The 21250-nt window shown below is 48.0% G+C and overlaps 8 protein-coding genes across 8 annotated transcripts; 4 read left to right on the top strand and 4 right to left on the bottom strand.

Annotated features, from left to right (window-relative positions):
• Positions 1-131: 131 nt before the first annotated feature.
• UA08_01411 (hypothetical protein) lies at positions 132-2212 on the top strand (the record flags this gene model as incomplete). The annotated part of the gene is made up of 4 exons (XM_020261072.1): positions 132-176; positions 235-1302; positions 1363-1848; positions 1901-2212. The coding sequence occupies 4 exons, from the start codon at positions 132-134 to the stop codon at positions 2210-2212; spliced, it is 1911 nt and encodes a 636-aa protein (XP_020123318.1).
• A 445-nt stretch (positions 2213-2657) lies between these two features.
• Positions 2658-5070, top strand: UA08_01410 (hypothetical protein; the record flags this gene model as incomplete). The annotated part of the gene is made up of 4 exons (XM_020261071.1): positions 2658-2682; positions 2740-2811; positions 2878-3899; positions 3955-5070. 4 exons carry the CDS (start codon positions 2658-2660, stop codon positions 5068-5070), a joined length of 2235 nt encoding a protein of 744 aa, XP_020123319.1.
• A 190-nt stretch (positions 5071-5260) lies between these two features.
• UA08_01409 (hypothetical protein) lies at positions 5261-6148 on the bottom strand (the record flags this gene model as incomplete). Its single annotated transcript, XM_020261070.1, has 2 exons — positions 5261-5880; positions 5938-6148. The coding sequence occupies 2 exons, from the start codon at positions 6146-6148 to the stop codon at positions 5261-5263; spliced, it is 831 nt and encodes a 276-aa protein (XP_020122818.1).
• Positions 6149-6408: 260 nt separating this feature from the next.
• On the top strand, positions 6409-12855 carry UA08_01408 (hypothetical protein; the record flags this gene model as incomplete). The annotated part of the gene is made up of 8 exons (XM_020261068.1): positions 6409-7937; positions 7971-8284; positions 8402-8865; positions 8914-9273; positions 9331-10611; positions 10676-10907; positions 10961-11259; positions 11320-12855. The coding sequence occupies 8 exons, from the start codon at positions 6409-6411 to the stop codon at positions 12853-12855; spliced, it is 6015 nt and encodes a 2004-aa protein (XP_020122817.1).
• Positions 12856-13077: 222 nt separating this feature from the next.
• UA08_01407 (hypothetical protein) lies at positions 13078-15374 on the bottom strand (the record flags this gene model as incomplete). The annotated part of the gene is made up of 3 exons (XM_020261067.1): positions 13078-13737; positions 14098-14189; positions 14324-15374. 3 exons carry the CDS (start codon positions 15372-15374, stop codon positions 13078-13080), a joined length of 1803 nt encoding a protein of 600 aa, XP_020122812.1.
• A 385-nt stretch (positions 15375-15759) lies between these two features.
• Positions 15760-18152, bottom strand: UA08_01406 (hypothetical protein; the record flags this gene model as incomplete). Its single annotated transcript, XM_020261066.1, has 2 exons — positions 15760-17935; positions 18010-18152. 2 exons carry the CDS (start codon positions 18150-18152, stop codon positions 15760-15762), a joined length of 2319 nt encoding a protein of 772 aa, XP_020122811.1.
• A 417-nt stretch (positions 18153-18569) lies between these two features.
• UA08_01405 (Cell division cycle protein 123) lies at positions 18570-19875 on the top strand (the record flags this gene model as incomplete). Its single annotated transcript, XM_020261065.1, has 2 exons — positions 18570-18685; positions 18747-19875. The coding sequence occupies 2 exons, from the start codon at positions 18570-18572 to the stop codon at positions 19873-19875; spliced, it is 1245 nt and encodes a 414-aa protein (XP_020122814.1).
• A 117-nt stretch (positions 19876-19992) lies between these two features.
• Positions 19993-20907, bottom strand: UA08_01404 (hypothetical protein; the record flags this gene model as incomplete). The annotated part of the gene is made up of 2 exons (XM_020261064.1): positions 19993-20644; positions 20717-20907. 2 exons carry the CDS (start codon positions 20905-20907, stop codon positions 19993-19995), a joined length of 843 nt encoding a protein of 280 aa, XP_020122813.1.
• Positions 20908-21250: the final 343 nt, after the last annotated feature.

Genomic DNA, 21250 nt, shown 5'->3' with positions numbered 1-21250 from the left:
ACACACGCCGGGCCTAGCGCATGTGTCAACGGCCTGCGATATTCCGTGAGCTTCTTCCGCCCTCTTCCCTACTTCTTCTTCAACGTCCTCTCGCCCTCTGTCTTCCTCGGATCACTATCATCGCAGCCAAGATGCCGGAGCAGAGACAGCAGCAGCAGGAGGAGCCGGAGTCCGGCGTGAGTTAGACCAGGATCCTCTTTCCAAACAGGACAGATCTGCTAACATTTCGCAAAGTTCAGCTTCAGGAGCATAATCCAGGGCCTGGCAATCTTCTTCTTCATCCAATTCGCGATGAAACAGGTTATGGGAAACAATGACGGCCCGAATGCAGGAACTACCCCTGGGAAAGCAACGCAAATCCCTGCTTATGTCGACCGTCCTGCTCGCAGTGAGATCGAAAACTACAATGCAATTCCTAATGCCATTGCCCCCATATGGCCCGCCAACAGCTCCCTGGATATCAGCATTTACGTCTCTGCATCAACTCGCATGCCCCCGCTGTCCACCGTGCCGCAGGATTCCCTTATAATGGAGGAAAAGGCATTCAACATGGGCAACTGGAGCGAGAACCGTGAAGTCGATACCACTTTCAAAGTGCCGAAGGAGGTGCAACTCAATGGCACTCTTTGGGCCCATTTCTACGTTGCCCTAAGCGGCCACCAGCTCGATCCTGCAGCCAAGGACTACAGTCCCGAGAGTGCCGTCCACTTTCTTCGTCCCTTGAATCAGTACCTTCCAAAGAAGAAGGTTGCGAAGCGCAAGAATCTCCTGGCAAACCCCGACGAGACTCCCGAGGTTGAGGAGGACAATACGCCAAAGTACTCGATTGCTTCTTACTATCACCCCAACTTCACGGTTTCGGTGATCCCTGATTTTGGCGTAGCAAACTACCAGCAAATGCATCCTGCAGTCCGCCAGAATGTGCACCTGGAAAGCACTGGTGCGCGTGATATAACTGGACAAAACACCTGGTACTACCCTGTCGTCTATCTAAACACATTTTGGCAGCTCAAAACACACATGACCGAACTCAATTCCACTGTTGAAACCTTGCCTCTTCGCATAGTGTTGAATAATCTGAGCAACTGGAAATTCAATATTATGGCTAGCATGGATGAAGTCGCAAAGCAGAACGCTCGCAATGCGGCTAACGGAAACCCAGTCCCGGGTGGCGGTGATGGAAATGAGTTCGAGATGATCAAGGAAGTGCTTCTGGACACTAATGTCTACCTGCTCGGCACTACCGCTATTGTCAGTGTGTTGCACATGATCTTTGAGACTCTTGCTTTCAAGAATGATATCGTAAGAAATGCCCCTCTCTATACATTTATTCCATCTCGAAATGCTGACTCTTTGTTACAGTCTCATTGGCGCAAGAAGAAGGACAACGTTGGCACCTCTGTCCGCACTATCATTGCCAATATTTTCATGCAGGCTGTTATTTTCCTTTACCTGATTGACAACAATGAGAACACATCTTGGATGGTTCTTGCTAGCCAGGGATTTGGTATCCTTCTTGAAGCCTGGAAAGTCACGAAAATGGTGGATGTTCGCCTTCGACCTCCTCCACAGAATTCATTTTGGTCTTTCCTGCCTTATATGGTCTCATTCGAGGATAAACACAAACTTAGCGAAACGGAGAAGAAGACTCAAGAGTACGATGAGATCGCTTTCAAATATCTCTACATCATTGCTATTCCCCTGTTGGTGGCATATGCTATCTACTCCCTGGTCTATGAAACTCACAAGTCTTGGTACTCCTTCATCATTGAAACCCTGGTAGGCAGTGTCTACACCTATGGCTTCCTGATGATGGTGCCTAGTCTGTATATTAACTACCGTCTCAAGGTGAGTACAAACATCCTTTCACGCGTTGCTTCCATTATTAACATCCTATCAGTCCGTTGCCCATATGCCAGGAAGGGCTTTGATGTATAAGTTCCTGAACACCTTCATTGATGACCTCTTTGCCTTCACTGTTAAGATGCCATGGTTGTACCGCATTGGTACCCTCAGAGATGATATCATCTTTTTCGTCTGGGTCTATCAAAGCTACAAATACAAAGTCGACTATAAGCGTGTCAACGAGTTTGGCCAGGGCGGCGAATCTGACGACGAGGTTGAGGAGGAAGTCCTTTCCGATACTGTCAAGGCGACAAAGTCAACTGGCGCTTCTCAAGTCGCCGGTGCATCGACACGCAAGCGGAAGTAGTTATATATATCTTATATCTCATTTCCATCTTATAACCGATAGATGCACCATATATAAAGGGCCTTTCTGCCTGTTGTGGTTTAGTCCCAGTCGACGGTTTTTATTTCACCAGGAACTCCTAGCTGCTTTTCTAATAAAAAGAGTGAAAAACAATTTCGAAGGCGTAATTTCCCCCCTAATATCTCCCTGTTTTATAAAAGCAAGAAGTAAATGAATAGACCAGACTTTGGTGGTGTCCAAGCATGCGGCGCTCTGATTGGTTGGGCGGGAACCTGAAATAACGACGCGTCGGCCGTAGACAGACAGCATCATGAAATTATATTCATCAACAGACTGTTTTCATCATACAGAAGGCATTTTGAATGCAGCTATACATTTGCTTCTGCATATTACGCGTCGCATAAGTTCTGCAGATGAACGTAACCGCTTCAGCGTTGGATGAACGATGAGCTCCTCTATTGCCAGCCCGGGTGAGTGCAAACAACCCAATTCACGAAGGCAATCAATCATACTGATTCTGTACCTAGTTAGCGAACAATTTGGAGATATCCAGGCGCAGCTGAAAAATCTACGAAATAGCGTGGATCATCTGGAGGCCGGTAACTTTCTCCCTTGCCAAATAGATGTAGGGTTATTACCTAGACCTGGCTGACATGCCGGTACAGTTGCTTTTGTGCCACCAAAGCAACGACATACGAGCGTCAAAGAATTGGCCAGTGACATTGCCTCCGACGCGTATGATGTTGGTATTCCAATTGATGTCTTGGAACAATTAATCGATGTCCTCACCAAGCCAAACCACTTGGATCAGACAACAATCACCACGCTGATCAAGAATTTATATCCTCAAGAAAGTGTATCTTCGATCGTTGTGACAAAAGTAATATGCAGCCTTGGGCCAAGTAAACTCAAACCTTCCCCTGCCACGCAGACGTTACTCCTGCAATGGCTGTTACTTGTTTACGAGTTTCTCGAGGACCAAGCGCATCTTCCGAGGCTCTACGCGGTACTTTTTGATATGCTTGATATGATTAGCCTGAGGCGCCCACTATGTCATATGCTGTCTATGATAACTCGTCGTCGGCACGTCAAGCCCTTCAGAATTCAAGCCATCATGGAACTCTTGCGAAATGCAGGGGATGACGAAAAAGAGCTCACGGCTTTATTGAGAGTATTCAAAAACTATTACCCAGATATCATCATTGGAGAATTGGGGCGTGTGAAATTCTTTTTCAAACATCCTGATCCTGAATGGACGGCCAAAGTCAGGCAATTACAGGAACGGAGCAGGAACAGGGTCCAATTCAGGACAGAATATAACAGCTTTCAAGCCGTCAGGCGTGGTGTGTCCAAGCGAAGCAAAATCTCTGGTGTCATTCCAGATGTTCAAACATCACGAGTGAAGCCTGAATACACGTCTCTAGAAGAACTGAGGGATGTGGATAACTTTGTAGAACGCTTGGACAAAATCGAGTTACCAAACCAGATAGTCTCGGTGCTAGATGACCGCATGGCACAGAAATATATGGCAATAGTTGGGCCCGATATTGCTAGACATCGACTAGAAGATTGGTTAGTGGCGTTTCTGAAGGATGAAGCTGAATTGGCAAAGCTTCCCGATTCCAACGAGTCCGAAGCTCTTCGCTACGTTCTAGGAGCCGTCTCTGAATATGTTCGAAGCACGAAGGTGAGAATAACAAATCAGAAGCACGCGCATTAAATATTATAACTAACGAACCCAGCAACTGCCTGACGCAATGCAATCATTTCTCAAAAGCTACCTCCAGGGTTGGAATGGGCGGGACTATCGAGAAGAGATCTTGGAAATTATGAGATTTATTCCAAAAAGTTCCTACGACGAACTGCGCAAAGACTACCTGGATCGACTGGATACTGCCATGTTAAACCATATCTCTTCATCTCGGACTAGCCTCCTCGACTTTTACGCCAAGTTGATTCGGCAGTGGGGAGTAGATCTACGAGCAGGAAGTCCTTCCTTCACCACTGGAGGTTTCAAACCTTTGGTAGCTCTTGTCACCCATGCGGAGTTTCTGTTGCTATCGCTCATGGAGATTCCTACTTTAGCACAAAACCCCGATGCTGAGGAATCCAGGCCCGTGACGACGAGTATACTCGACCTTTACTCTGATCTGGCGGAGCTTTATTCACACGCATCTAACAATGGCAAAATCCGTTTAACAGTGCCTTTATCTCCAGCAATCTACAGTCTGGCATTTACCTCCAATCTTGCTCAGATATCACGCTTATGCAGCGTTCTCGCCACTTATAAAAATTCTTTTGAATCATCATTGACGTCTCAAACACTGCAGTCACCAGCCAAGTCTACAGGGGGCTTTTATGCTCCTGAAATGGTTGGCCTTTACAACGGGTACATCATGGATTTGTGCAACCTTGTTTGGAGAAATCGGGCACTGAATAGTGAGGATCAAAACGCCCATGGCTGTTTGATACCCCAGGTGACTAAAAATGCCTTGATTGAGTATATTGACGACTCGAATGAATTATTAAAACAACGCAGCAGAGGACGGTCCGAGGGACCAGCATTCAACCATTCACTTGGGCTTATGTTTTCTCTGAGCTATCATGTTGCACTGGCGAACCATTCAGCAGCATGCTTTGCCACCTTTGAGGAACAAAGCATAGAACGCCATGACCAGCCGACAATCAGGAAACCGGTCACGCAAAAAACGTTGACCACGCTTGAGAAAGAGGACGGGGTCAAATTAACTTGGCATGAATACAGATTGAAAATGCTGGATTGGTTTGATGACATGGGCAGTGATGGAATTGGAAAGTTGATGAGAAGTACTATGAAAGCACTGCGCAAGGAGACGTGAAATATCCTCGTGTTTATGTAAGGTTGCTCAAATATGTACATTACTAGGTATCTAAAAGAGTAAATCGCGAACGACGCCGATGCAGATAATGCCATTTTGTATGTATAATACATGTCTTTGAAAAGACGAGATGATCTTCCCTAAAGAGAGTTTCCCAACAAAGCATATGCTAAAACAACAAGGTCCTGCTCTAGAGTATCGTGTTTAAATAAATGCCTTGAACGCTTGAGTCCTCCCGCAGGGCAGCTAGGATCTCCTCAAGCTGGCCGAGTTGCTCTTGATCTTCAACTTTGACCATCGTGTCTTTGATCGGATCCCAAATAATCTGTGATTGCTCGATAACCAGGCCAGTGGATTTTGACATAGCTTCTGCCACCAATTTGGTTGCCGTTGGTTCGGTATATACAACAAGCCTTCCTTCGGCATCCGTATCTATGTCTGTTGCGCCTGCCTCGACTGCTTGGTCTAAATAGTCGTCTGGATTGGTGTTTTCTTTCTTTTCAAATACCAACCTCCCCTTCTTCTCGAAGAGATAAGTAGTCGGCGTCACGTTACCACCGTTATCCTTAATCATGAATCGGACATCTTGCAAAACACGAGCCTTGTTCTCAGCCATACACTCGATAACGGCGGCAACAGTTCCAGGCAACATGGCCTCGATTGTAACCGCCTCGAGAGCTTGCCCTGAAGCTGAGACACCTTGGCCCCGAGCGATTGCCGCTTCTATTGTGGCTTTTGGTATCTGTGATTGCTTCGCTCTTGCTATTGCAAGTTGTAGACGCGGATTATTTTTCGGATCGGGTCCCCATACTATATCCGTGTCAGCAGCAATGTAAGAATCCTGTTCAGAAATATCTTAGGACTTACGTTGCGATGCATTGATAAGCTCCTGGGTCAATATTCCCCGTTCTTTGCTCTTCGCCTTGTCATTCTTCGCTTTGTCGTGCTTGATTGTTGACCACCGGCTGTGTCCTGATTGATCCGCTGCTGACATGGAAAATGCCCGACATGCATTGCAGACCCAGTTTGTGTGCAGGCCAGGCCTACGGGCCAGGCGAATGCCAAATGCGCTTGCCATGATGCAGAGCCTGAGGTTGGCAAGCCATATATATCTTGACATTTTTGGAGTACCTTACCAACTGCATCGGGCCGAGATTTATCCGTTCCGCAACGTAATTATTTACACCAAATGGAAGAGTAACTACAACTCACGCTGGTGATGTTCTACTCTTGGCTTGAATATTATTTTCCTAACCCTCTGGCTCATCCTCCACGCGACCGGAAAAAGACTTGGGGGATTGGGTTCCTCCAGCATCTTCCGGCAGTACTCTACACTCAATGTCCGCCCCTGAGCCCGCTCCCGCCTCAGGTGCTTCCGCAGAGAAACAACCCCAAGAGCCACGCCGCACCGAGCTCGACGTTGAGAAACTTCATGCCCTTCCATCCGAACAACAGGATCTCTATTTATTGACTTTTACATCTGAGCTCGTCCAGCATGTGTCGAACCTTACAAAGGAGGAAATTTCGTCTGAACAGGCTTCCCTCAAACAAGAGCTCTTCAAGATCATCAACCTAAGCGCACCAACCGTCACACGAGTTATCCGTAACAATCTGGGCAAATGTTTCGGAACAATCCTAGGCAAAGGAGATCGCATTCCACTATATGACACAGTTCTCGATTTACTCGCTATAGTCAATGGTGGAAAGAGCGTCGAGCCCAAGACCAAGCTCGCCGCGGCGCATTGTCTAGGAGAAGTGTTTGCCAATGCGGGAGATAGTGCCTACAGTCATGCAAGCGCCGTAGTAGGAGGACTCTTTAAACTGCTTAAATCTAGCAGCAATCATACGGGGGCCCGCGGTGCGGTTTTCGCTACACTAGGAAAGGTAGTTGGTGGCCTCGGTGGTCCCATTGAAGAACCGATAGCACGAGACATATGGAAACAGGCGCGAAACGCGGCTTCCAGTGATAAGTCGACTCTTGTTCAAATAAATGCTTGCCGGTGTCTCGAACAACTCTTGAAGACGACCACTTATTTCGATAATCAGAATGATTGCGACAATTTGAAGACGCTAGTCTGGAAAGTCATCGACCACCCTGTTGCGCCAGTGAGACATTCCGCCGCGTCATGTTTAGCAAGGGCTCTGGTTAAGAGCTATTCGCCACAGACAGGCGTTCCGCCAACAGCGAAATCGAAGAAAGCCAAAAGACAATCAAAAAAGCCTCCGCCAAAAGGAGCTGATGCTGATGAGGACGAGCCAGCGGAGTTGGATGCTGCTTCTGCCAAAAAGGTCGAACCGCGCTTATCGTTGTCGCTCTCTGACATCCTGGGGCAACTCTCTTCTCAGTACGTGCGCAGCTCGACTGGAAATAGAGCCCGAGCTGGCATAGCTGTTTGTTACAAATATGTCATCCGAAACCTGGGGGAGAACGTTGTAGAGGAGCGATACGGTCAAATCGCTTCGCATCTTCTCGTTACTCTACTGAATCATCCCACAATCACATACAACCGTTTTCGACTCCTGATGACTCGAAGATTTATCAAGAATATCCTCGAGGATACGGTTGGCCGCGAACTTTTGCGAGAGAATAGTCAATTGAATGCTGCCAATTGGCTCATTAACTCGATCTTGAAAGATTACCCCCAGGTGATTAAGGAGAGAAAAGAACCAAGCAAGCATACTCTTGCCAGCACGTTAAGTGCTCTCTCTTCCCTGATATTGTCACTGGGCTCGGCCGTAACGTCTTTAGCTGACGCCTGCCGCGAAACCCTCATTCAAGTCCTGCCACATCCCAGCTACACCGTGCAAGTCCAGACAGCTCATTGCCTGCGTAACTTTGTGCTAGCCTGCCCAAATCAGTTGATATCGTGTGTGACAATTTGCTCGAATACCTTGAATAGAGAAATCGGTCAATTAGCAACACCACGTTCATCATCTCGGCGCTGTCTCGGATTCGCAAATGGCCTATCTTCTATGTTGGGCACTTCTCGCTTGCAGCCTCTTTACGGATCAGTCGATGTCTTTGCGCGTGTTCTATCCCAGGCAACTGATCTTCTCAAAAACAGTGGCAGTTCCGAACTCCGAGTTGCGAGCACTAAGATTCAAGTCGCGTGGATTCTCATCGGAGGCCTAATGCCTCTGGGACCTAGCTTCGTCAAGATTCATTTATCGCAGTTGATGCTTTTATGGAGAAATGCTCTTCCCAAGCCTCTGGGTAAGGCAAATACAGCTGAACAAGGACTGTTAGAGATGAGCTTCCTCGCGCATGTTAGAGAATGCGCACTGGGCTCCATGCTTTCCTTCCTTGAATTCAATGCTAAATTAATTACAGCCGATGGCGCGAGGCGTATTGCTACAATGCTACAAAATACAGTTACTTTTCTAGATGAGATGACCCTTCCAAAAACGGCAGAGGATATTTCGCAGCGCCTTTATCCCTCTCTGCAAATGCACGATTTCGTGGTCATGGTTCGGCGTCGTGTGCTCCAATGTTTTACAAAACTAGTGAAAATCCCTCATACCGGCCATGCAGAAATAGTCTCTCAGTCCAGCCTTCTCAGTATAGCCATATCCTCTTTTGCAGACCCTGAGATCGTGCATCCCAATCCCATCGAGAGCTCAATTGCTACTTCAACTGGCCAATTCGAGGGCCTTTGGGATCTTTGGGATAACTTTGGATTTGGGGTCACAGGCCTAGCACGAGAATATGTTAACGAAACACTTACTGGAAAACGTGCAGGAGGAAGCACTGCGTGGATTGCTCACGATTCTACTGATCAGGAAATCGACGATATTGTAAGTTGAATCCCGTTTTATACCCGGGCAGTTTACTGACATTTGCAGCTGAATTTCCCGATCTGCCAAGCCAGTGAGCACGATTCTGTGCTTCTTTATGGTGCGCGAGACGGCTTTCTATCGTCCAACACAGACCCTCCGGTCACAGAGGCTGTAAATGCCGCTATAAGTCTTTTTGCAGTTGCGTTGCCCTTACAAGGACCAAAGGTACAAGAGAGCAGCGTTGAACAAATTGTCACGCTGCTATCCTCTCAGAGCTTACAGAGAAACCCTGGCCGGAAGGTTGCTATGACTATCAATATTGCTGTGGCTTTATTACATACTCTCAAAGTTGCCGTTAAGGAAACATTTGCGCCTGCGGGGAATATCGCACCGTCCACGGGTAAGATCATCCAAGAGCTCTTACAGGTAAGTCTAGTGAATCAATTCGATCGAAATCCAAGTCCGGAATTAACTTTCATCCAGAAATTCGTCATGGATCCTGACGCAATAATCCGGACGATCGGATTTGAAGCACTTGGAAGACTATGCAATAGTGCGGGAAATACGTTTACAAACAATCAAATCAACTGGCTTGTTGACACTATCGTCGATAATCGCGAACCCAACGCACGAGCAGGATGCGCAGCAGCTCTGGGCTGCATTCACTCAAGAGTTGGTGGCATGGCCGCGGGATTTCACTTAAAGACAATTGTCGGTGTTCTTATGTCGTTATGCAGTGATCCTCACCCAGTTGTGCATTTCTGGGCATTGGATGGTCTGGAAAGGGTTGCGGAATCAGCTGGTTTGACATTTTCGCCTTACGCATCTAGTTCACTGGGCATGCTTGCGCAGCTCTATGTGGCCGACACCCATAATGAAGAAGCGGCGTCACTAGCCACCTCGAATCTCGAAGTGTCCTTTCCCACTCCTTTCCTCATCAGTCGCTCGGTTGATTCTCTCATCAATGTCTTGGGGCCCGACCTACAAGACATCACGAAGACTCGCAACCTTATATTGACACTAGTCCGTCAATTTCAACTAGAAGAATCTCGTGCATTGAAAACACAAAGCTCTCGGTGCTTGGACCATCTCTCTCTATATGCACCGACTCACGTGGATTTGATGGCATATCTCAAACGACTGCAGGCCGGACTCACCTCGAAGAGTTCGCTGATGCGGGAGGCTGCAATTCGTGGACTAGACAATCTGATGAAAAGGGATGCCGAGTCGGTTTTAGGAACCGCAACTTCCACTCTAGAAGATGAGATCTGGTTTGCTTTGGATGACTCCCCAGAAAGCACGTCGCTGCGAAGCTTGATTCGCAATTGGTTGCAGCAGAGCGGGCTTTCTCATACTCAGCTCTGGATTCAGCGTTTGCATAATGTGCTCACCAAAACTCGGGCTAAACTAGATGATGTACAACCAAAGAGGCTTGCACGAGTGGCTACTGCGACCGAGATGGCAGATGATGAAGTTGCTGGCTTTGCTTCTGCTGTTGCTGGCGGAGACCAGGAAGATGCGGACAACAATGCTGCTGTCGGACAGGAGTTACTCAAATGGCAAACACGTAACTTCGCTGTTATCTGCCTTAGCGACCTTCTTTTAATGGTGAATGATAAGATCCTTCCAGACCAGACCATTCCTGCGGAGGTTGCTCTTCAGCAAAAGATTGGCGACGTCGTCCGTATGGCCTTCTCTGCATCCACAGCAAATGTAGTAGAGCTAAGAGTTTGGGGTCTTAAGATTCTCGATCAAGTCTTAAATGTATATTACCAGGTTTTGCTTGCTCTTTCCGAAGAAAAAATCTGCTAACCAAGAAATTTAATAGATGTTCGGCAAAACGCCCGACCCAGATTTCTCGGAGGCTTCTCTACTAGAACAATACCAAGCACAAATCGGATCAGCTCTAACACCAGCGTTTGCAGCCGACTCGTCTCCCGACCTAGCCTCGGAAGCTATCAACGTATGTGGCACGTTTGTTGCTGCAGGCATTGTCACCAATGTAGATCGGATGGGCAGAATATTCCGATTGCTGGTTGTCGGCTTGGAACAGTTTGCTAGTAAGAAAGGAACCTTTCTATACTTCTGTAACTGAATCACTAATTGCTTTCAGATAATTCAAACGTCACTGAGATTGGTGATCTGAAAGGCCTGAATTCCAATGCAAGAGTTATGGTTAAGATGGCTCTTTTCTCGGCTTGGGCGCGATTGCAAATGGCGAGCCTTGAGCAACAGTATCTAGTTGATATTGTTCAGCCATATACCGCTATGCTGACGCCATTGTGGCTTTCTTCGCTACAAGAATTTGCTCGCCTACGTTTCGAGCCGGACATATCAGGGAGCCTTGGTACTCCATCGACTGGGGATCTTGATGAAGTCTATGCAGCCCTGAATAGAGAGACGTTGCTCAACGTAAGTATTTCTGGACCGCGCATCTTATACCGAGACATCGTATTGACTGAGTGGTGGTAGTACTATCAAGATACTTGGCTGAATCTCGTTGATGCGATTGCAAGCTTGGTTGAAAAAGACAGCGACTTCGTTTTTGATGCCCTGGATAATAAGTCCAATACCCAATGTCAAGATGAAGAAGACGAAGCTCAAACAAATGAAGTTTCACCAGTAGGGAAGGGCGACAGCATCAATTATCGCGATGAACCAGTTGCTTTCTTTTTCGTGCTTTTTGGCCTTGCGTTTGAGGCGTTAGTGGATCAGTCGATCTCCCCCTCGCAGAGACTTGAAATTCTTCAAGCTCTCCGGAAGATACTACGTCCATCGGTCTCTGGAAACGCTATTTATCAAGATGCAGTCTTTTCCGAAACTATGGATACCCTTGATCGTCTGGTTCTTACTGAGGGTCACAACATCCAGACTGTTATTGTTGAAATGGCCAGAAACCTGTCTCTTGACCATCCGTCTGCGAAAGATGGGCAAGGCCGTGCAGAGAACTTGTCCGACGATATCGAGCAGCTCTTCGAACTTACAAGAAATATTATCCTTGTCTTAGCGGGTCTGCTCCCTAACCTTGGAGACTCGAGCACTCGCACTTATAATGTCAGCTCTGACGAGACTTTGACTCTGATCCGCCTTGCACTCTCTTCTCTCGTCGATGTAGCAGCGATTTTTCCTTCAGTTATACAACACGATCTTCATGCCTGTATTTTGCATATCTTTAGCACGATACTTGCCACCGGGATGTGTCAGGCTGAAGTTGTTCCGCATGCGCTCCCTATATTTCGAAGATTCATCCAGGGCATGAGCTCGCAGAATACACCGATCACTGAGGCCATCTCACTGCAAGTGCGTGGTTGCTTGACACGATTTCTTACCACACTAAAAATTGCGCAGCGCCGGGAATCGGAGACTTCTCTTCCTTGTGCAAAGAACACTCTTCTCGCCATGACTATTGTCCTCACTACTATCAGCCATGCTATTCCACCCCAAGATCCGTTAATTGCCCGGGTGCTTGAGCAATACTTAGACTGTCTGCAGGATGTTGGGCTCGCCAGTGTCGCTGCAGGGTGTATCCGCTCGGTGCTCCTTAGGAGCGGGCCAATATCCACTACAGATTCGATGATTATGCGGTACCTATTTCCACGGCTTATTGCCTTTGTCGCAGGGGTTCCGGATGATCAAGGAGAACCTCCAATTGATCCAGAAAACTCGCGAGCGTCGATCTCACAGACACTAGTTTCGCTCATCAGTAGCCCTACGGCTTTCCCAAGCTCTAAACTGCCGACAGCTATTCCTCTGGTCATGTCAACACTTCTCGTGCGCGCCAAAACAGAGGGGACATCGACTTATCAAGAGATCGCTACCCGGCTTTTGGAAATCGGAAAGCTAGACCCACTGGTTTTCCGTACCCTTGTGGCCACCATGGACGCAGAGAGAAAATCTCTTGTGGAGGACATTCTCCGCAGCGCTGGTCCTCCTTCCGGCGAAGTTAAGGATACTGCAGCGCAGGAGCAGAAAGCTGCGCCTAGTATTGCATTACGCTTCGACTTTTAGTTTTAGAGTCCGACTACGTTTGTGGTGATGATGAGTTATGATTGATGTTCTACTTATCTAGTTGGTAGGCTTGAATAAAATAAATACAGTATATACATTATAGTCTTGTTTGCACACATGTACACACATAAAATGTGCCGTATTCTAGTGTAAAGTGACAATGATTGTAACCATTGTTGGCATGAATCCCTTTCAACGTTCAAGGTAATCATGAGATGACAATCATAATTCATCTTTCGGCACTTTCTCTTTATCTTGCGCCACGTTGGGAACAACCTCTGCGCGAACATCTGGAGCCCGAGCCCGAGCCTGACAAGTATTCGAATATTTCCTCATATACTCCGGCAGGATCTGCGTCCACAACTCATCATCCGACAGATACTTATACGCTGAACCTTTACAGATCTCACCAGACACCATTTTGAGCATCGTAAACGCATTTTTAGAAGCTTCCCGAGCAGCTTGCTTCTTGAAACAACGGTTCCATTGCGCCAACTTATCGCCGTCGGGCGTTCCTCCACTAGTAGTACAGAAATGTTGACCGGGCGCCAACAACGCACTGCATTCTTTCTTGGTGGATGTCGCGATGTCCTGGCCGATGCGCGTAAACGTGGACTTGAACTTGTCCGAGAGCGACATTTCTTTCGCCATGGTGTCGATTAGCGGCAGGAAGGCGTTGGAGTATGTCCATTCATCCCACGTGGACATCACGGGCTGGCAGCCGCGGTCGCATATTTCGTGCTGGTATGCGCTTCCGAGTGAATCCCAGCGCGTCGCGATGGTCTGTAGGAGGACGCCAGCGCAGGATTCGGCGGACGCGATGAGGGGGAAGCAGAAGAAGAATAGTAGAGAGACTGTCGATGCATTCTGGGCGTTGCGCCTCTGTCGGGTGATCAGATGCATTGCGATAGGCACGTCTCTTGTTCCTCTGCTGTTGCAACTGTCCACGAGGAGAAAGTTCAAAGAAGTATTTGGAGTGTTAAGCTTCCGGGCCGGGGGATCTTACGATTGATTAAACTGCGGGAGCGGATCTGGGGAATTGTGCAGCAACTAAACTCTTTCGGAGTAGTACGATATAGTACGCAGTATGCATCTAAACCGACGAAATGGCCCATCGTATAAAATCTACAAAAAAAAGTCTATAGGGTATCACGCATGCCGTCTGTCATATGGGTTGAACAACACCAGGAACATGTAGCCACAGAACAACGGTCTATTAGATCATCCCAACGACTCACTCACTAGTGTGTCGGAGAGCGACGGTTCAGTCTGAACTGCGGCGTCTTTCACCGGTTCGGCTTTGGCAGTTTCCTTTGCAGCAGCCTGTTTCCTTTCTATCTCATGTGTCCGAGTAGAGTAGACTTTTAGAAATGCAATAGCCATCACTATGAACGGAAGAGCGTGATTAGTATGCCATCCAAATCTTTTTCTGGTTTCCAAGTATTCTGTGTGCAAATTGTAGACTTACTGGCACTGAAAGCGATGGTCAAGGCGGCACGTCTCGTCAGAACCCATCTCAACCCTTCAGTCTCGCTCTTTCCGTCACTTGCTAGTGAAACGGCAATCTTATAGTTGAGTTCCTGGATGCCGGTGTCCTGACTCTGCTGTAGCTCCCTGGTGGTCATTTTGTGATCATTCCACATGCCTTTCAGTTCATCATTCAACTTTGCCAATTCCTGACTGATTCGGAGATTCAGGATGTCCACTTCATGTTGCAGTTGTGTTCCGGACGTTCGCTGGCGCTCAACTTCCAGACTCCTTGAAGCTTGTAATGATGACCGAAGCTCTGAACAAGCAGCTTTAAATAGATATTCCTCATTTTCACTGTCTGATTTAGACGTGAGGGTCTTCTCGGCCAATTTCAGCTTTTCCTGCAGAATTCCCCGAATGGCTTTCATAACTGTGACAGCCTGTTCCTCACTGAACCCACCCTCCTCAAGGTTTTTGACTAGAGTATACGTATCGAAATGGTGAATATACGGCGCGGGCTGTAAGTGCGGTATTCCATGTCCATCTGGCGACAATCTCGCAAGTCCCATTTCGGAGGGCGGTGGCATTTGAAGAACGGCGTCCATCGGATTCTGAGGTGGTGGCATCTCTCGTGACAACTTGGCCGAGGCATTATTATCCGATGTTTGCGTCTCATTTTGTGGTTTGCCTGCAGTTTTTGAAGCCTTAGCAGCAGTATCGTTTTTTTCGTCATTCACATTTTGTTTGCTGTTGCTGCGCTCGGGTCCCGAATTCGTGCCCTGGGCACTGTCTTTTTGAGGTTTGGAAGCAAGGCTCTTCTTCAACGGTGGTTCGAGGGGTTCTTTGACTGGATTTTTCTTATTTTGCGCGGGTGGAGGTAGCTTGGACTCTAGCGATTGTCCTTGACGAGGGGCAACTGTATCTTGCTTGCGCTGCGGAGTGGCATGGAAACCAGACCGTTGGAAACGAAGCGAACGGGCACCAGCCTCGTATGGCCTGGCTGAGCGGAAGAGCTGCGGATAGAGGAATGGCAGTCGAGGCGCAGCCATGGCTCATTAATTGACTGGACGGACGAGAGTGCTGGTGGTGAGAAAAATATGTGAAGAGGCATCGTCATTTTCCCCCAAAGCTTACCGCACTAGCGCGCTTTTGGACGGACTAACAAATTTCCATGTGCTTATTTGACCATATTACATCACTTGGCATAGTACAACTTACAACGACTAACTGCTTAGTTCTTCTTAGTCGAAGCATTTTAGAAGCTGTGAGCGGTAACTATTTATGTTTACCCATGAGATCGAAAAGTTCTGATTGCTCTTGGTCGATGTTTCTACGAATCCGACGGTGGAAGTCACATGGGCTACAAAAAGCATTGGGTGAGGAGTAACATATGAAATCTCTAATTATTATATATATACATCTTATCCATATCGACTAGGTCGCTAACAGTCCAAAAAGCATTTCTGTTCGCTTCCAGAACTCATGTGCAGCTTCTTGCAATGCACCGACTGCCCCGTCCTGTTCTTCGACTTCACCCTGCAAGGTTTCTATAAACTTGTTCATGGGTTCCGTCTCATCAGGTGGGACTGATAGCACATCTCGGACGTAGAATGCATCGAGCAACAGTTGAATCTTCCAGTCCCGCACAAGGTCTGGCGTTGTTAAGTCGTCTCCTTCGGTTGTGGAATTGTCCTTCTCAATCTGCTCTTTGGCATTCTCCGTCTGCTTCGCAGACATTTTCAATTCTTCGAACTTCGCAGAGAAGGAGTCGACGGCATTTTTGTGTGCAGTCTTCTTCAGTACAATCACGGCAGAGGAATTCCATAGATCCGGGCCCAAGCTCTCCATAGCCTCGACAAGACGCCGAAAGTATTTGAATGTTGACGGCAACGGCTGGATGGGTAATTCAGGGTTTTTCTCCCATAAGGTACGCCCAGGAACCCGCGATAGAGTGCTGCGTTTTGGAGATGGAAGAATTTTTGATGCTGGTACACTGGTGAGAACTTCCTCTGCTAGAGTTTGCTGCAAGCCTGGTACAATATCTTGGGCAAAGTCCAAGCCATCATCTTGTAGTATTTCTGACGGACTGCCTCGCCTCAAGTCTCTGATTAGTCGCAAAACAAAAGCAGCTTTGAGGCTATTCTCCGAGTCCCCGAAAGCATCAATGACACCACTGAAGCATCTCTGTAGATCCAAAAACGCCTGTCCGACTGCATCCTTTTGCGCCTCGCGTAACTGGCGGGGGTCATCTTGGTTAAGCAGTTCCACAGAACTAGTTGGAAATTCTTCATCGTCATCGTCATCGTCAAAAGTATCTTCCCATTTCGTGTGCCGCATTTCATCAACCGAGCGCCTAGAATTCTCGATAGCTACTAACCATGAGTCATATGTCTCCAATATATTCGCAATCCTTGAATCTTGACCGAGCAGTGTCTGTGTAAGCACTCGCTTGAAAACAGTGGCACCGTCGGAGACCTCGAGAGATGTCACATTAGCGTCCCACAGCGACTGCGATGTACCTCCGTCAGTTTGTGTCCATTGCTCTATGTGCGATTTGACTCCATCACCAACGGAAAGCAATCGTTGAGCTTGATTGAGTAAAACCAACTTCAACTGCGTGTTGAAGACGTCTCTGAGGCCTTCTAATATACTGACTGCTGAGTGAGTTGGTGTTACCGCCACTGCGGAAAGCCAGATATCTATTGCTCTCTTCCGCAGTGAAAGGACTTGCGCAAAGTCAGTCGCATTTCTCAGAGAGACAGCGCCACACTCTAGGAACCTATGGAATGCCTTATTAGACCAAGTTTTAAGTATATGTTCGGCCGACTGTCTTGACAGGTCGTCGGACTTGATCCAGGGAGTGAAATTCTTCACATCTGTGGTGACCCATCGTCCAAGGATGTCGAGATCAAGATCATCGAGATTTCGGATATTGCTATCATTCAGCAGAGGTTGGGCCTGAAGCTTGCCCAGCGCATCTGATAGTCGACGGGAGAAAATTGCTTTTGTGGTTTGGAGAGTCTGAACATAGAGACCCAGGGCCTTTGGGATATATTCGCCTGCATTCTCGCTGGGCTTCTCGATACAACTAAACCGAATGGCATGAAAATGTGTTATTGCGTCGAGAGATGATGCGTTGTCCGAGAGACAAAAAGCGGCCATGGAGTCAATGATATCTTCAATGCTCGAATTGGCAGAACCCAATATTCGAAGAATTCTCCGACGTATCAATCTTTGTACAGAACTTAACTGCGAGCGTAGGGTTTCTAAAAATGGGGGCGCATTTGGAGTCTGCGAGAGAGTTTTGTAGAGAAGCCTTGAAATCACCATCAATTTCGAGGCCAATAGCGGTGAATCATGTTTGCGCAAAAGCCTCCCTGTCACGGTGGTACAGCGATGAAGGAGCACCAACTGCCCGGCCAGCGCTCTGTCGTTTTCACTCTTGCCTGTGGATTCTCGCTTGATGTCTGTTAAATTCACGGACTTCTTGCCAATCAAGCTAGTGTTGCAACGGATTCCAATGCTGGCCAGCTTTGTCTCGACCTCCGAACTCTCCGCATTCATTTCAACGATTGTCTCGGCGGTTCCCAGGAGTTCACGATAGCGTGTTCTAAGTAGATCGAGGAGATTAGATTAGCAGACTAATATGCAGAGAAGCCAGGAAAGCTGCACATCGCAGCATACCCTACTAAAGACCGCAGCTTCTCTCTGTTACTCGCAATGTCACAGCGCAATTCCTGCTCGACCTTCCGCACGGTGGGAATTGGATACTGAAAAGCCTCCTTCCATGACTTCATGTTCCTTGAGTCCCACGCATCAGTAGCCATATTGTCGATGGGCTACGTACTGGCAGCGTTGATGGTTTCAGGGCATGCGAAGAGAGAGACAACGTGGTAACTATGAAGATGAGAGGACGGAGTAATTAATTAGCGATCAGTAGGCGCACAGGCCACGCGGAGACAGCAGCCGGGGAACGCCGCCTGAGACGTGCACCTACAGATGAGCATTGTTGGCGAGCAAGAGAACGTGCTGCAAAAAGTATTGCAAGCATTGATATCTGCGCGCGCATGCTTCGTCCTTTTCCTAAGGCATCATCCATAGAGAGAAGGCAACGACAGCCCGTGACTCACCAATAAGGAAAGCGGGGTGGTTGGTCCCACCAGAACTGCCAAAATATTTACAGCGTCATTTTTTCCCTACCCCGAGGAAAGGGCTTTCAGATTCTCTGTCTCTCTATATACAAGATGCCACACAGCGACTCAGACACCGTCGAGGCCGAGGCGCCACTGACGAGACTTCCCTTTCCCCCGGTCACACGATCTCAGATATTGCACTGCTCATACCATTTTTGGCACCCTCTGTATGTGCTTGTCGCGCGGAATAGTTGTACTGAGTTCCAGTTTCTAACAAATATATTTTAGATATCGCGCCCTTACTCCCAAGGCTCGTCTTATTCCACTAAGTGACCCCTTTCTTTCATACCTCCGCGCCGATGGAATCGTCCTTCCTCCAGAGCACCCAAGCCGCTCTCATATCACTGACGACGACAGCGGTATCGAAGCCTCCGATTCTGAGGATGAAGAAGAAGATGATGATGATCCATCGGCGGCTTGGCAAGATATTCACATTCAGATTGAGGATACCATCAGAGAACTGGACGGCAAAGTCACCCCGAAACTCAACTGGAGTGCGCCCAAAGATGCGACCTGGATTGCCGTCACGAATGACCTCCAGTGCCAGACTCCCAATGACATATACATGCTATTAAAGAGTAGCGACTTCATTACCCACGACCTGGAACATGCCTTTGACGACACCGAGCCCGATCAGAGTGTACCGACAACGCAGGAGAATACTAATACTGACAGCATTCCGTATTATCTCGTTCTCCGAAAATACTTCAACCTCAACCCGTCTTTGGAGTTTCGATGCTTTGTTCGCAACCGTACACTCCTGTGTATGTGCCAGCGTGACCTGAATCACTTTGATTTCTTATTTCCCATGCGTGAAATGCTCGTGTCTCGCATCCAGACGTTCTTTGATGAAAGACTCAAGGATACCTTCCCAGACCCGAATTTCGTCTTTGACGTCTACATTCCCCCGCCTCATGATAGAGTGTGGCTCATAGATATCAACCCTTGGGCAGTCAGAACAGATCCGTTACTTTTCAGCTGGTTAGAAATCCTTACAATGAAGGACTTGGCGCCGCTTGAAGATGAAGTTGTGCGGCTGTCAATCAAAGATGACGGCCCTTCTGCAGCAAAGCCAGAGACAGAGCCTTTTGATAATTCAATGGCGGAGGACGATGAAGAAGAAGACGAAGATATTGAGAATGTGTCGTCCCTTCCAGAACTTCGACTGGTAGGACGAGATGACCCCGAGGCCTATGGGTTCACTACGCCGCAGTACTCTGCTCACAAACTACCTCGGGACGTTGTGGATGCGTCACGAGCAGGGCCCGGAGGTATGGAATCTTTCATGCGGCAGTGGAAGGATCTTCTTGCACAGGAGTTCCAGCAGCAACAAGCGGAGTCGAGCGACGACGAATGATGCATGTGGATCAAAAATTGCTTACCTTGTAAGACAAGTTAGAGAAGGAAATCTATCGCTTTTGACCCCGAGCACCATACGTATGATACATATAACAAAGGTCTAAATTACAGACTGTCATAGCTTATGCTTCTTCTCACCGATGGCGAGCTTTCTAAATTCTTCTTGAGGAAAACCGGCAAGGAACCTGTCCACACCACCATAAACCTCAAGCACATTCTGTCTCTCGAGGACCTCACGGGACGGGCGCCGAATGAGCTCCTTGATTTTGAGGAGACTAGATTGGTTAAGATGCAGGCCTAACCGTTCGTCAACTTCGGTCAACACCGCCTTCAAAAACCCATCAGAATCATCTGGTCTTCCCGACGGCGCAGCAATGACTTTGTTCACGAAGCCTGTTGCCACGAGTTCGTCACAGGATATCCTTTTGCTCATGATCAAAGCCTCGTTTGCCTTTGATATCCCGAGTCTCTCAACAAAGGCCCTGGAAGCACCGCCCTCGGCTACAAGACCGAGTGACGAGAAGGGGGTGAGGAGGAATGTGTGGGGAGCAGCGTAGATGAAGTCTGCGAACGCAATCAAGGCAGCAGACAGGCCCACAACGGGACCATTGAGCGCAACGACTAGAATCTTCGAATGATTATACACAGTGCGCGTCGTATCCAGGTTATTAACAAGGAATGCGCCCACCACCTGTCGGCGGCGTTCAGCAAGACTCAAGCTACTGTCAGAGATCCGAGCAGGGCTGTTACTGCGAATGTCGGCGCCACTATAGACACACAATCTTAGATATCTTGCTCATAGATACACTTCAAAAGCGAAAGATGTGGTTCAAACTCACGCAGAAAAAAAGCGCCCCGCCCCCGTCAGCACAGTAATGTAGATGTCGTCTCTCTGCTCAATCTCGCGAAACCGATCCGCCAGCAGCTGGTACAAGTCGATGTCCAGGGCATTCAGCTTGTCGGGCTGGTTGAGCGTGATGATGGCGATGCGGCCTTGATATGTGAGGGTAATGCATTTGCGGTCTGCCATGGCTGATGAAGTCTGTACATGTCAAGGACGATACTTGGTCTTGGTAAGGTAGGACACAAAGAGGACGGTCTGGTCTAGCTAAGCTCGCGGGGCGCTAATTGCCGAGGCACGTTTGCTGCTTCTGTGGGGTAGCGATACCTCAGGTACATCGAGAAAGGTGAACCTTTGGATACCTTACGATGTATATGCATAGTCATATATATATATATATATACGCTTGTAATGATAGGTAGTCTGAGTTATCCGTTGTCATCCATTTTCAGATGTTCATTTCCCCTGTGTCTTGTCTGTGTTGCTGTGTGGTAGGAAGATGGCCGATTCGATGATTGCGTTCTGACTGAGA

Source organism: Talaromyces atroroseus (genome assembly GCF_001907595.1).
Source record: "Talaromyces atroroseus strain IBT 11181 chromosome Unknown scaffold_1, whole genome shotgun sequence".
Taxonomy (NCBI): Eukaryota; Fungi; Ascomycota; class Eurotiomycetes; order Eurotiales; family Trichocomaceae; genus Talaromyces; species Talaromyces atroroseus.
Note: the sequence above shows the minus strand (reverse complement) of the source record. Positions and strands in the feature narration are given on the sequence as shown.